Source organism: Moschus berezovskii, chromosome 2, assembly GCF_049115385.1.
Source record: "Moschus berezovskii isolate FMDL1 chromosome 2, NW_MosBer_1.0, whole genome shotgun sequence".
NCBI lineage: Eukaryota > Metazoa > Chordata > Mammalia > Artiodactyla > Moschidae > Moschus > Moschus berezovskii.
In genome coordinates this window covers 81,528,599-81,540,785 of record NC_142461.1, presented here as the reverse complement: position 1 = coordinate 81,540,785, position 12,187 = coordinate 81,528,599, and the positions used below count along the sequence as shown (strand labels likewise).

At 33.4% G+C, this 12,187-nt stretch overlaps 1 protein-coding gene across 1 annotated transcript in view; it reads left to right on the top strand.

Moving 5' to 3' along the window:
• Positions 1–12,187, top strand: part of LRP1B (LDL receptor related protein 1B) — a 2,241,805-nt gene that overhangs the window by 1,654,789 nt on the left and 574,829 nt on the right. The window contains exons 38-41 of the mRNA XM_088842364.1: positions 2,935–3,061; positions 3,197–3,348; positions 3,649–3,773; positions 5,373–5,741. Coding sequence (XP_088698490.1) covers positions 2,935–3,061; positions 3,197–3,348; positions 3,649–3,773; positions 5,373–5,741 — 773 coding nt within the window. The remainder of the gene's footprint in view (positions 1–2,934; positions 3,062–3,196; positions 3,349–3,648; positions 3,774–5,372; positions 5,742–12,187) is intronic.

Sequence of the window (12,187 nt, the reverse complement as noted above, 5' to 3'; positions counted from 1 at the left end):
TCTGGATCTGGGATAGCCTTGAAAAGTATTTTCAGAGCTAGATCAACCAAATTAATACTCGAAAGGCAATTTTCTTGGTTGTGTCATATGAACCAACAAACACTTCACTACAGCAAAACTGAACTTGTATGGGGATGATATCAAATTGAAATGCTATCACTGAATCTTAATTTCCATAGAGTCTCAAAAACCAGTGAAAACAATTTTCATTTCTTCCCATTGCTAGATATCACATTTAGATATGAAGAATCTATGTTCATTAAAAATATATCAAGCACATATATGTAAATTACTCTCTTAAATTATTCATAAGTTTCTCCCTTCAGTTTTATAAGTAGCATTCTTTCTCTACATTTGGTTTATCATTCCCAAAGGTTTTCAAAGTGTTAATTTTTCACTCTCCATTTCAGTTTAATGAGCAAATAAGTTGTTATTTGCCTGACATTCATAAAATGTTGCTTAATTTTGCTGGGTGTAGAATCTTTTAGTTTTATTAAGCTGATAAATATTTTAGCTGCAAAAGTGATGCCTGCAGTCAGTTTTGTCTTATTTGGCTATATTGTAACAGTTTGTCAAATTACTACTGAAAATTGAATAAACTCTGTATTCAAGACAGTTTTATTTTGAATATTTTTTATTCCTAATTTTGTTGCCATTCATCTAAGCCTCCTGCATGGAAGTATTGCAAATTTAAAATAATAAGAGGAAACAAGGGGTAAAGAAGGAGAGACTTATTTTTAAAATTAAGACTTTTTTCATATTTTGTTTTGTGTTTTAAGTATGGATATCTTTGCTATATTTATACCTAGGGGAAAATAACATTTGATATGATTGTTGTATTATATTTGTATTTTTTGAGACAACATAGAGAAGAAAGTACAGACCTGGGTTAATAAAGCCTGTGTGCACTTCCCTTATCAGCCATGTGACTATGATCATTAACTCTCTGAATCGCAGTTTCTATAGTTGTGAGATTTAATATGTTAAATGGCTGATTTGACCTCCTCGATATATATTTTTATTAATCATTTAGTACATTTGAAAGCAGGTTACTATTAAATAAAATATGTATTATATTCATTTCCTCCCATATTTTAGCTCTGGAGTATATTAAAAGTATACGACAAGAATCATATTGAATAAATAAGCACATCTGTCTTGGCGCCTAAAATGCCTCCTTCACAGTTTAATGTTCTTCCCATCTTAACAAACAACTGACTAGTCATTTAATGTCATTAGTAATGCTAAAATTTCTCCTTAAAAAGTTAAATGATGCAACCCATTTACCTCTCAGTTAACATTTATTTTTAATAATTTTTAACGCAATGTCCCTTAAAGACTTAACGCATCATTTTAACACAAGTATAGATATTGTCATGCTTGCTTCAACCTAGATCTAATCAGTAAAATATTAATAGTTGGATTTCTCGCTACAAAGTTTTCCCTTTTTGATTTATGGAGCTTGTAAATATGAATGAAAGTTTCCTCAGGATTAATATACTTGGGATTCCAGCTGTAGCTCAATTTGATTGTAAAACTCCAATGCATTTATTTTATACAGCATTCTCGGGGGGGGGGGAAACAACTTTTAAGATAAATCAAAACAATATGTATAAAGGAAATACACATATTTTTATGTAGTTTAGCATTTTCATGGAGAAATACAAAATGTGAACATAGATCTTTTCTACATGCAATCACTTTCTCTTGTGTATGATTGCTTATATATATATGTATTCAGATATGTACAGAGTACACACCCTTTTGCATGAATGAGTCAACAATTGCCATATTTTTCTAAACTTTAGTAATTGCTATTATCTGACAGCTGAATAAAGCTTCACTGGGCATAACTTCAGAAGAATAGATCTGGTTTATCTGAAAGCATGAATTTCTGTATTATAATATGCTGCTGCTGCGTCACTTCAGTTGTGTCCGACTCTGTGTGACCCCATAGACAGAAGCCCACCAGGGTTCCCCGTCCCTGGGATTCTCCAGGCAAGAACACTGGAGTGGGTTGCCATTTCCTTCTCCAATATGTGAAAGTGAAAAGTGAAATTGAAGTCGCTCAGTAGTGTCCGACCCTTAGCGACCCCATGGACTGCAGCCTACCAGGCTCCTCCATCCTTGGGATTTTCTAGGCAAGAGTACTGGAGTGGCTTGCCATTGCCTTCTCCGAATATTGTATTTGTTGAATGAATAGGTGAAAAAAACATGGATTATGTACCTTCTTTGTTTTAATATTTCATTTATTGATGTTTTATTTCTGCATATTCTGTCCGGATTTTCTTTCTATATTTTAGTTTCTTCCACAGTCCTTCTTATTATATTACAAGATTGCTAAAATAAGGTTTTCTTTGTATGAATTCATGCTTTAAGATGGCGTCACAAGATAATTTATATAATTCAAACTAGATTAGCTAGCCATTTCGCAACCTAAGTGGACAGAATTGAAAGTTATACTGCATTTGTGTATGCATTCATAAATTAACTAGTGCTGTAGGTATAATAGTGAATAATAAAGATCTCTGTCCTCATTGTGCTTAATGTCTAATGGGACCCAAATATATGAATAAAAAGTAAAATTGTAAAGAAATACAAGTATAAATTTGCCACTCTAATTCACACAATGAGGTAGAGTGTATGGTGGAAAAATCAGAACATAGAAGGCTTCTTGAAGGAAATGATGTTTGTGATATTAAAAACAGGAGCAAATTTATCAAGTAGATTGGAAAAAGGTATTTCAGGTAGGGAGTAGTGTGTACACAGGGTATTTTGGAAATTCTTCCCAGTAATTTCTATGAATAGCTCATTTTTTGCAATAAAAATTGTTTTATTGCAAACACATACATATATTTATTTGTAAAATGTATTTTTTGTTTTTAGTATGAATGTCATTGCTGTTTTTATTAATAATATACAATTTCATTTCAGCTACTTGTTCTGGACTGAATGGGGACAGATGCCCTGCATTGGAAAGGCTCGCTTAGATGGCTCAGAGAAGGTTGTCCTCGTTAGCATGGGAATAGCATGGCCAAATGGTATCTCCATTGACTTTGAGGTCTGTTGGATGTCTTAAGTGTTTAAACTGCATTAAATGCAAACTTGCTTTACTTCATTTTTAGAGTTCTCTTATTTTCTTTGTAAAACACTTAATAAAAAACAGCTTGTAATATTACTTTTCAATCGATCTTAGGAAAATAAACTGTACTGGTGTGATGCTCGAACAGACAAGATAGAAAGAATTGACCTTGAGACTGGTGGGAATCGTGAGATGGTGCTGTCAGGGAGCAATGTGGATATGTTTTCAGTTGCAGTCTTTGGGGCTTACATCTACTGGTCTGACAGGTAATTTATTTTTTCATAAGTATTTGAGTCTCAAAATGTTATTTTAGTGTCAGTTGCTTTACCCTTGTAGGATTAGCCATTTCTTAGCAAGGTCACAAAAAAAAAATCTCACAAAACCATGTAATTTCCACAAAAAAAAGGCAGTTGCTCTTGCTATTCCAGGCTCAACCCTTTCAATGTCACAGACTAATGTTGGTTACTTTCCCTTCTGCTGGGCCATCTGTTATCTTCAGCTTAAATAACTGGTTTGGTTTGATTTAGTTAAAGATTGTTGATCGTGTATGTTCGACTTCTTGGCAGGGCACATGCCAATGGGTCCATCAGAAGGGGCCACAAGAATGATGCCACAGAAACCATAACCATGAGAACGGGTCTTGGAGTCAACCTGAAGGAGGTTAAAATCTTTAACCGAGTAAGAGAGAAAGGTCAGTGCTCTTCTATTAGCAATACATTTTATGTTATTTTTTCCTCCTATTTTTTTTAACATTTATTTATCAAACTTAGGTATTAATTTTTAGAAGTCCCAAACCTCAAGTCCCTCTTTTTTTTTTTTACCCCCTAATTGTTAACAAAAATCATATGGTAGCCTGCTGCTGCTACTGCTACTGCTGCTGCGTCGCTTCAGTCGTGTCCGACTCTGTGCGACCCCATAGACGGCAGCCTAATGAAATTAATTTATGATCATTCATGGATAGATATTTTTGCCTAGACTGTGCATGTGTATGGACATGCTATAAACTTGGCCTGTCTTCATTACAGGTTTAGACTAAGTAATATAGAAACATTTGATAAATACATATATTTAACCTAAATATGCTGCTGCTGCTGCTGCTAAGTCACTTCAGTCGTGTCTGACTCTGTGTGACTCCATAGACGGAAGCCCACCAGGCTCCCCCGTCCCTGGGATTCTCCAGGCAAGAACACTGGAGTGGGTTGCCATTTCCTTCTCCAACCTAAGTATACAAAGCACAATTAGGATATTAGCAAAAAGCAGCCAAAATGTTTTTTCCATTTTATTTAGAACTGACCAAACATGCTGCATTACTTGGACCAAAAGGTTGTCTTCATGTCAGATTATATTTTAATATATAAAGTGATGTTGGCTCCGGAAGGTTGCTGTTAGTGTGAAATGTGTCCATAGTCATCATTTCTTTAAAATATGTTTCTTTAAAACATATTTCTTTAAAATGTTTTAAACTGGTATGACAGTGCCTTAGGTATTTTTTAATATCACTTCCATTAAGATAATATTCATTTTAAGTGTCCATTAATGGCAACCCACTCCAGTGTTCTTGCCTGGAGAATCCCAGGGAAGGGGGAGCCTGGTAGGAGGCCGTCTATGGGGTCACACAGAGTCGGACACGACTGAAGTGACTTAGCAGCAGCAGCAGAGTAAATTATAATTTTCTTGACATCGAAGAAAGGTATATAACGTTAATTGTTTTGAAGAGGATTATAGATTCATAGAGGAGAATTAGTCTGACATAGAAATCTTAATAGCATATTTCATGCTCACTCAAAACTGGAGTAAAAATCTTATGCCCAGTATACTTAGGATGTTAGGCACATTGGCATCACAAATTTCTCTGATACCTTATATACTTCATAGACAGAGGTAGTGCTTTGTTTTTCTTGGTGAACTCAGTTCATGTTATGAGTGAATTAGTTACTTGCTCCAAAGATTACAATATTTGAAACCTATTGTCATCTCAGTATCAAGTTTCAAAAAAGTTATGTACTTACCTAACAGATTAAGGTTAACTTTTAAAGAATTCTCTTTGGATGGTCAGGGAAGTAGAAGAGTGTGAAAAAGTAAATCTAAGGTTTTAAAGTGGAGTGACTAAATAAAAACACAAAACAATACTTGAGTGTTTGAATTTTTTACTGACCAGTCTAAAATTAAGAATAAAATAACCCAAAAGATTCAATGTTGATTTTTAACATGAAAAATTAACTAGGAAAAAACTATATGGAAAACAAAAGAAAAAGCACAATGTGTGTATGTATCTTTTTCTTCTCTCTAGGGACCAATGTTTGTGCCAAGGACAATGGGGGATGTCAGCAGCTCTGTCTTTATCGAGGAAATTCCTGGAGAACTTGTGCTTGTGCCCATGGATATTTGGCAGAAGATGGAGTTACATGCCTAAGGCATGAAGGCTATTTACTGTATTCAGGGAGAACAATATTAAAAAGCATACATCTTTCTGATGAAACCAACTTAAATTCACCAATAAGGCCATATGAAAATCCACGTTATTTCAAGAATGTCATAGCTTTGGCTTTTGACTATAATCAAAGAAAAGGTACCAACCGAATCTTCTACAGTGATGCACACTTTGGAAATATACAGCTTATTAAAGATAACTGGGAAGACAGACAAGTAATTGTTGAAAGTAAGTACAACATTTTTTTAAAATAGTTTAGTGGAAACAGGTATCATTTGGAGTAATAGAGAAATTAGAGTGGTGATTGTATGTAGCAATTACATTTTCCTAGAGTTTTTATTCAAAAACAAGTGCAACTATATCATCCAAACATCCAAAAGTCAAAGAAGCAATTAACTGCTTAGCATGTACAGCATGAATATTATGATTATTAGCTTCTAATCATGGAACATTCAGTGTATTCCTTTATAATGTTTATTATAAATGTTTATTAAAATTCATGGGAGATAATTTTCAGTATAAAACATACTAATTTTATTTTCTTCTAATGGGAGAAATTATCTTTATGGATATCTATCTAATTATATTTGGTAAATTTTATTTTCTCAAATATCAGAGATTACTTTTGGTTTGTGTGCATATATATGTATATAATATTCTTGATGAGAGAATGTAACTAATGAATTAATATTTTTAAGACATAAAAAATTAATTTTATAGGACAGTCATTTTAATATATTATGGGACTCAAATGTAATATTGTATGAATTATCTATATAATTTAGAGAAACCTCTTCCTGTCATCCAACTTTACAGGGACTATCTTCCTATTCTTCATTTAACCTATCTACATGATTTCCATGTATCCCTTACTTTCCCAATTTTACTTTACTGAGGTCAATCTTTTGTCATTACTTTTTAAATTTCAAAAGAATACATAAATTTATGGTAAAATGTTCAAGTAATATGGATTTTAAATGAAGTTTTTGCCTCATCACTGCAACATCAATTCCATTTACTTGTGACAGTTGTCATGCCTCCAGAATTTTCTATAGGTATGTGTTTCATTTGTACTTACAAAAATTGAATGATCTGTATGCAATATTCACCTGCTTTTTTTCACTTAGAATATATCTTTAAAAGCTTCCATTTAAGTATATAAGGCTCTATCTCATTTTGAAAGCCTGTATCTATCCTGTGTCTGTGTGCCAAGTCACTTCAGTCATGTCCAGCTTTTTGCGACTCTATGGAGTAGAGTCCACCAGGCTCCTCTGTCTGTGAGATTTTCCAGGCAAGAATACTGAAGTAGGTTGCCATGCCCTCGACCAGGGGGTCTTCCCGACCCAGGAATTGAACCCTAGTCTCATGTCTCCTACATTGGCAGGCAGGTTCTTTACCACTAGAGCCTCCTGGGAAGCCCATCTCTCCTGTACTAAGGGTAAACTAATTTATTTAACCATTTTCTTATTGACAATCATTTAGGTTGTTTTGGTGTCTTATCATTACCTACAATGAATGTCACAATGAACATCTGCCCACATAAATGTTTTTTCACACATGTGAATATTGCTTTTGTATAGACTCCTAGACATAGAACTGTAAAATCAATGTGTTTATTTTTTATAATTGGTCAAATTTATTTTCAAGAAGACTATATTAATTTATATTTTCATCAACTGTTTATGAAAAAGACCTATTTTCCCTCACTTTTAACAACAATGATTTTATAATATTTACTATCATATAGCTAATATATAAAAGAGTCAACTTATATTAATATAAATATATATTAACTAGAGAGCTAACTAGATAGCTAGAGAGATCCAGTATCTGTTCATATATTTTATTCTTGTGAAAGATAGATACTTTATGTCAAACTCTATTATACATTACCATCACATGCTAGGCCTGCTATAGTTTATTTTGTTCTTTCAACATTTAATATCCTCAAAATCCTTTGGGTCTATTCAAATCTGACTCAACCTTTCCAAGTCAGTTCAAGTGTTTACTTTCAAGTGTATACAAATACAAAATATTATTTCTTTATTCTGTAGGGTACCATACTTACTGATAGTTTAATACCAATTTGTATATTCTAGTACAAATATACATATAGCATTGTATATTCATGCTGTTTTGCTTTCTAGTGTGTGTGTAAATATGAAGATACAACATAAATATACTGATCATAGAGTTTAGACATTTGAGAGTTGTTGATTCTTTAGTTATATCTCTATGAAGTTTATATTATAATTCTCTAGGTCCTCCCTCCATTTTCTTAGACTAATACAATTCAGAGTTGAATGTGCTCATGTTGCACATGTAATCTGTTAACTTTTTCATTTTCTGTGCTCCAGATTCCTTGTCAGACATTTTGGTATAAACATAGAAGTCACAGCTTAAGAAGAAAACTATAAGCAAACACACTATTGAAATTTAAAACTTTAAATTTCTGTTGAAATTTAATAGAATCTCTAAGATACTAAAGGTCTAGAGAATAAATAATCTGTCTGGGGAAGGGCAGAGGATACCACTGAACTGAGTCAAGGAATCTAAGTGATCAAAAGTATGTTCATAATGATACTAGATATTTTCCTTTTTTACAGTGTTAAAAATTGCACCAATGGTGGAAAAACCATTATGGCTAAACTGCTGATACCTTAGCATTAGTCAAGACAGCAGCACCAAACAGTACTAGTATTCATTGTATTTCTCACTGCCACTTAGTAGCAGGAAAAAAAAAAAGCCAGTTTAACTTAAGAATGCCCTTGATGAAAAGGTAAAAAAAATAATTTTATTAAATCTTAATCCTTCCTAATCCGTCAGATTATGCCTCTTTATTATACTCTGTGATAAAATTCAAATAGTGAACTTCTATTGCATTCTTAAGTCCAATGACTGCTAAAGGAAACTGTGTATTTCTGTCTTTAGGTAAGTCCATGGTTCTTTTAATTGACATTTTTTACTTGAATGAGGAACAGACAAACTATGATTATTCAAACCTAGTGTGTGGCAGATGGAATACAATGAGTTTATCATTCCAAGGAAAATGACCTACATTATTTTTTGCAAATAATAAAAATCAAGCTTTCAAGTAAAAATTAAATTTTTGGAAGAATTGTATCTACTATAGTAAGGTTGATAGTTTCCCAATACTTAAAGGCTTTTCTGATGAGATGGGTAGTGATATTACTAGTGATTTGGGGGGGTTGTTGCATAATGAAATTGTCAACATTTGGAAGATATGTGTAACTCAGGGAAACAACATTTTCCTAATGACATGATAAAATCATGCCTGGGGAAATGATCTATTCAGAGTATAAGATAGACCAATGAATTTAATGCAATAGAATATGAAACATTCATCACTATGGTTTCTGATTCTACACTGAATCTAACCTTTAAGTAACTATCACTTTTCTTTTTTTTTTTTTTCTTTTATTTATTTATTTATTTATTTTATATTTTTTTTTTCTTTACAGTTAAAAGTATTTTTATTAAAAAAGCACAAATGCAAAGAAATGAACAGAGGAAAATTTATGCGTCGAACCTGGACTGGTCACTTATGATAATATACATGCTACAATTCCATTCTCCCCAATCATTCCACCTTCACCCTCTCCCACAGAGTCCCAAAGACTGTTCTAAATGCCTATGTCTCTTTTGCAGTCTCTTATACAGGGTTCAGGTTACCATTTTTCTAAATTCCATATATATGCGTTAATATACAGTATTGATGTTCTTCTTTCTGGCTTACTTCACTCTGTATAATTGGCTCCAATTTCATCCACCTCATTAAAACTGATTCAAATGCATTCTTTTTGATGGCTGAGAAATACTCCATTGTGTATATGTACCAAAGCTTTCTTATCCATTCATCTGCAAATGGACATCTAGGTTGCTTCCATGTCCTGGCTATTATAAACAGTGCTGCAATGAACATTGGAGTACATGTGTCTCTTTCAATTCTGGTTTCCTCGGTGTGTATGCCCAGGAGTGCGATTGCTGGATCATATGGCAGTTCTATTTCCAGTTTTCTGAGGAATCTCCACACTGTTCTCCATAGTGGCTGTACTAGTTTGCATTCCCACCAACAGTGTAAGAGGGTTCCCTTCTCTCCACACCCTCTCCAGCATTTATTGCATGTAGACTTTTGGATAGCAGCCATTCTGACTGGTGTGAAATGGTATCTCATTGTGGTTTTGATTTGCATTTCTCTGATGATGAGGGATGTTGAGCATTTTTTCATGTGTTTGTTAGCCATCTTTATGTCTTCTTTGGAGAAATGTCTGTTTAGTTCTTTGGCCCATTTTTTGATTGGGTCACTTAGTTTTCTGGAATTAAGCTGCAGGAGCTGCTTGTATAATTTGGAGATTAATCCTTTATCAGTTGCTTCATTTGCTATTATTTTCTCCCATTCTAAAGGCTGTCTTTTCACCTTGCTTAGAGTTTCCTTTGCTGTGCAGAAGCTTTTGATTTTAATTAGGTCCCATTTGTTTATTTTTGCTTTTATTTCCAATATTCTGGGAGGTGGGTCTTGGAGGATCCTGCTGTGATTTATGTCGGAGAGTGTTTTGCCTACGTTCTCCTCTAGGAGTTTTATAGTTTCTGGTCTTACATTTAGATCTTTAATCCATTTTGAGTTTATTTTGGTGTATGGTGTTAGGAAGTGTTCTAGTTTCATTCTTTTACAAGTGGCTGACCAGTTTTCCCAGCACCACTTGTTAAAGAGACTGTCTTTTCTCCGTTTTATATTCTTGCCTCCTTTGTCGAAGATAAGGTGTCCATAGGAGCGTGGGTTTATCTCTGGGCTTTCTATTTTGTTCCATTGATCTATATTTCTGTCTTTATCACTTTTCATGTGCTGTAGTATAAAAGCATATTCAGAATTATCTGAAAAGCTATTAAAACCCTCCTTTCTTTTTCAACTTTGTAGCTGTGTGAAGCTGGATTGTCTTCATAAATTCCAGCTAAAATAACACAACAAATTTGATGAAGTAGATGTGAGAATTCAGCTGTATTCTAGTAATCCAGTCATTAAGCACATTGATAAAATGATAAAACATTGCTTTTTCTCATTTAAAAATGCAGCTATTTTCATAGATGATGGTATTTATATTAGTATGCTATCATTTGTTTTTAAAAATATATTAATACATATTAAAACATGTCTCAGCTTAAATTTCTAACAAGGTAATAAGTAATACCTCACATACACAAAAGTTTGCCTGGAGTCTTCAGTATATTTTAAGAGTGCAAAAGTCCTCAGAACAAAAATGATTGCAAACTACTCTTCTAGACTAAAGCTCAGAAAATTTGAAGTGTAAAAATATGAAAAAGCAAAGAGTAGACAAGGAGTGACACATCATTTGGTATGATTAGAATATGGGTTGTATGGCAAGAATGGTGTGAGATGAGTCCTAGAAAGAAGTCCAATATTGAAGGATTTGGTTTGTCAAGAAAAATGTATTAAAATTTTTATTGAAATGTAATTAAAAGTGTACCATTCAATAGTTTTTGGTATATTCCACTATAAATTTTTAAAATTAGGTAAAAATATGTAAACCATAACATTTGCCATTTCAACTATTTTTAATTGAACAATTCAGTGATGTCAATTACATTCACAGTATTGTGCAACCCTCATCACCACGCATCTCCAAAACGTTTCTTTCTCTTTAAAGACAAACCTCATTGAAGCAATTATTCCCCATTCCCCCTTCTTGTATTCTCTGGTAAGCTTTCATCTATTTTTTTCTCCTTAAATTTGGCTATTGTATATATTTCATATAAATGGAGTCATGCAATATTTGTTTTACTGTGTGTTGTAACTCACTCAGAATAATATTTTGAAGGTTAATTCATGTTGTAGGTATCAGAAGTTGATCTGCCTCATTATGGCTGAACTATGTTCTCTTGTATGCATATGCTGCTGCTGCTGCTAAGTCACTTCAATAATGTCTGACTCTGTGCATCCCCATAGACGGTAGCCCACCAGGCTCCCCCATCCCTGGGATTCTCCAGGCAAGAATACTGGACTGGGGTGCCATTTCCTTCTCCAATAAATGAAAGTGAAAAGTGAAAGTGAAGTCACTCAGTCATGTTTGACTCCTAGTGACTCCGTGGACTGCAGCCTACCAGGCCCTTCTGTCCATGGGATTTTCCAGGCAAGAGTACTGGAGTGGGTTGCCATTGCCTTCTCCATGTATGTATATAACATATTTTATTTATCCATTTATCTGTTTATGGATACTTGAGTTACTTCTACCTTTCGTTATTGTGAAATGGTACAGTGATCACTGATATACTAATATTTAAGACAAGGAGTTTCAATTTTTTTAGTAGATAAAGGGAAAACAATAGAAAGCTTTAAGGCACGTATATAATAGGATTTCTGTTTTATGAAGATAATTCTGGTTATGTTATGTTTGATAATATTTAAGAGATGCCATAGGTAACTTAAATTGAAAACAGCTTAATCAAAGTATATATGTACTCCTGTTCAGTTGTTTTCTTTTTATTTGGTTGATATTTTCCTTCACTGTAAAAAAGCTTATTAGTTTGATATAGTCACATTTATTTTCACCTTTATTGCCCTTGCCTGAGGAGACAGGTGCAAAAAATAAATTGCATTTTTTTTTAAACTGGCTCAACTTCATTACTATCAATTGGTC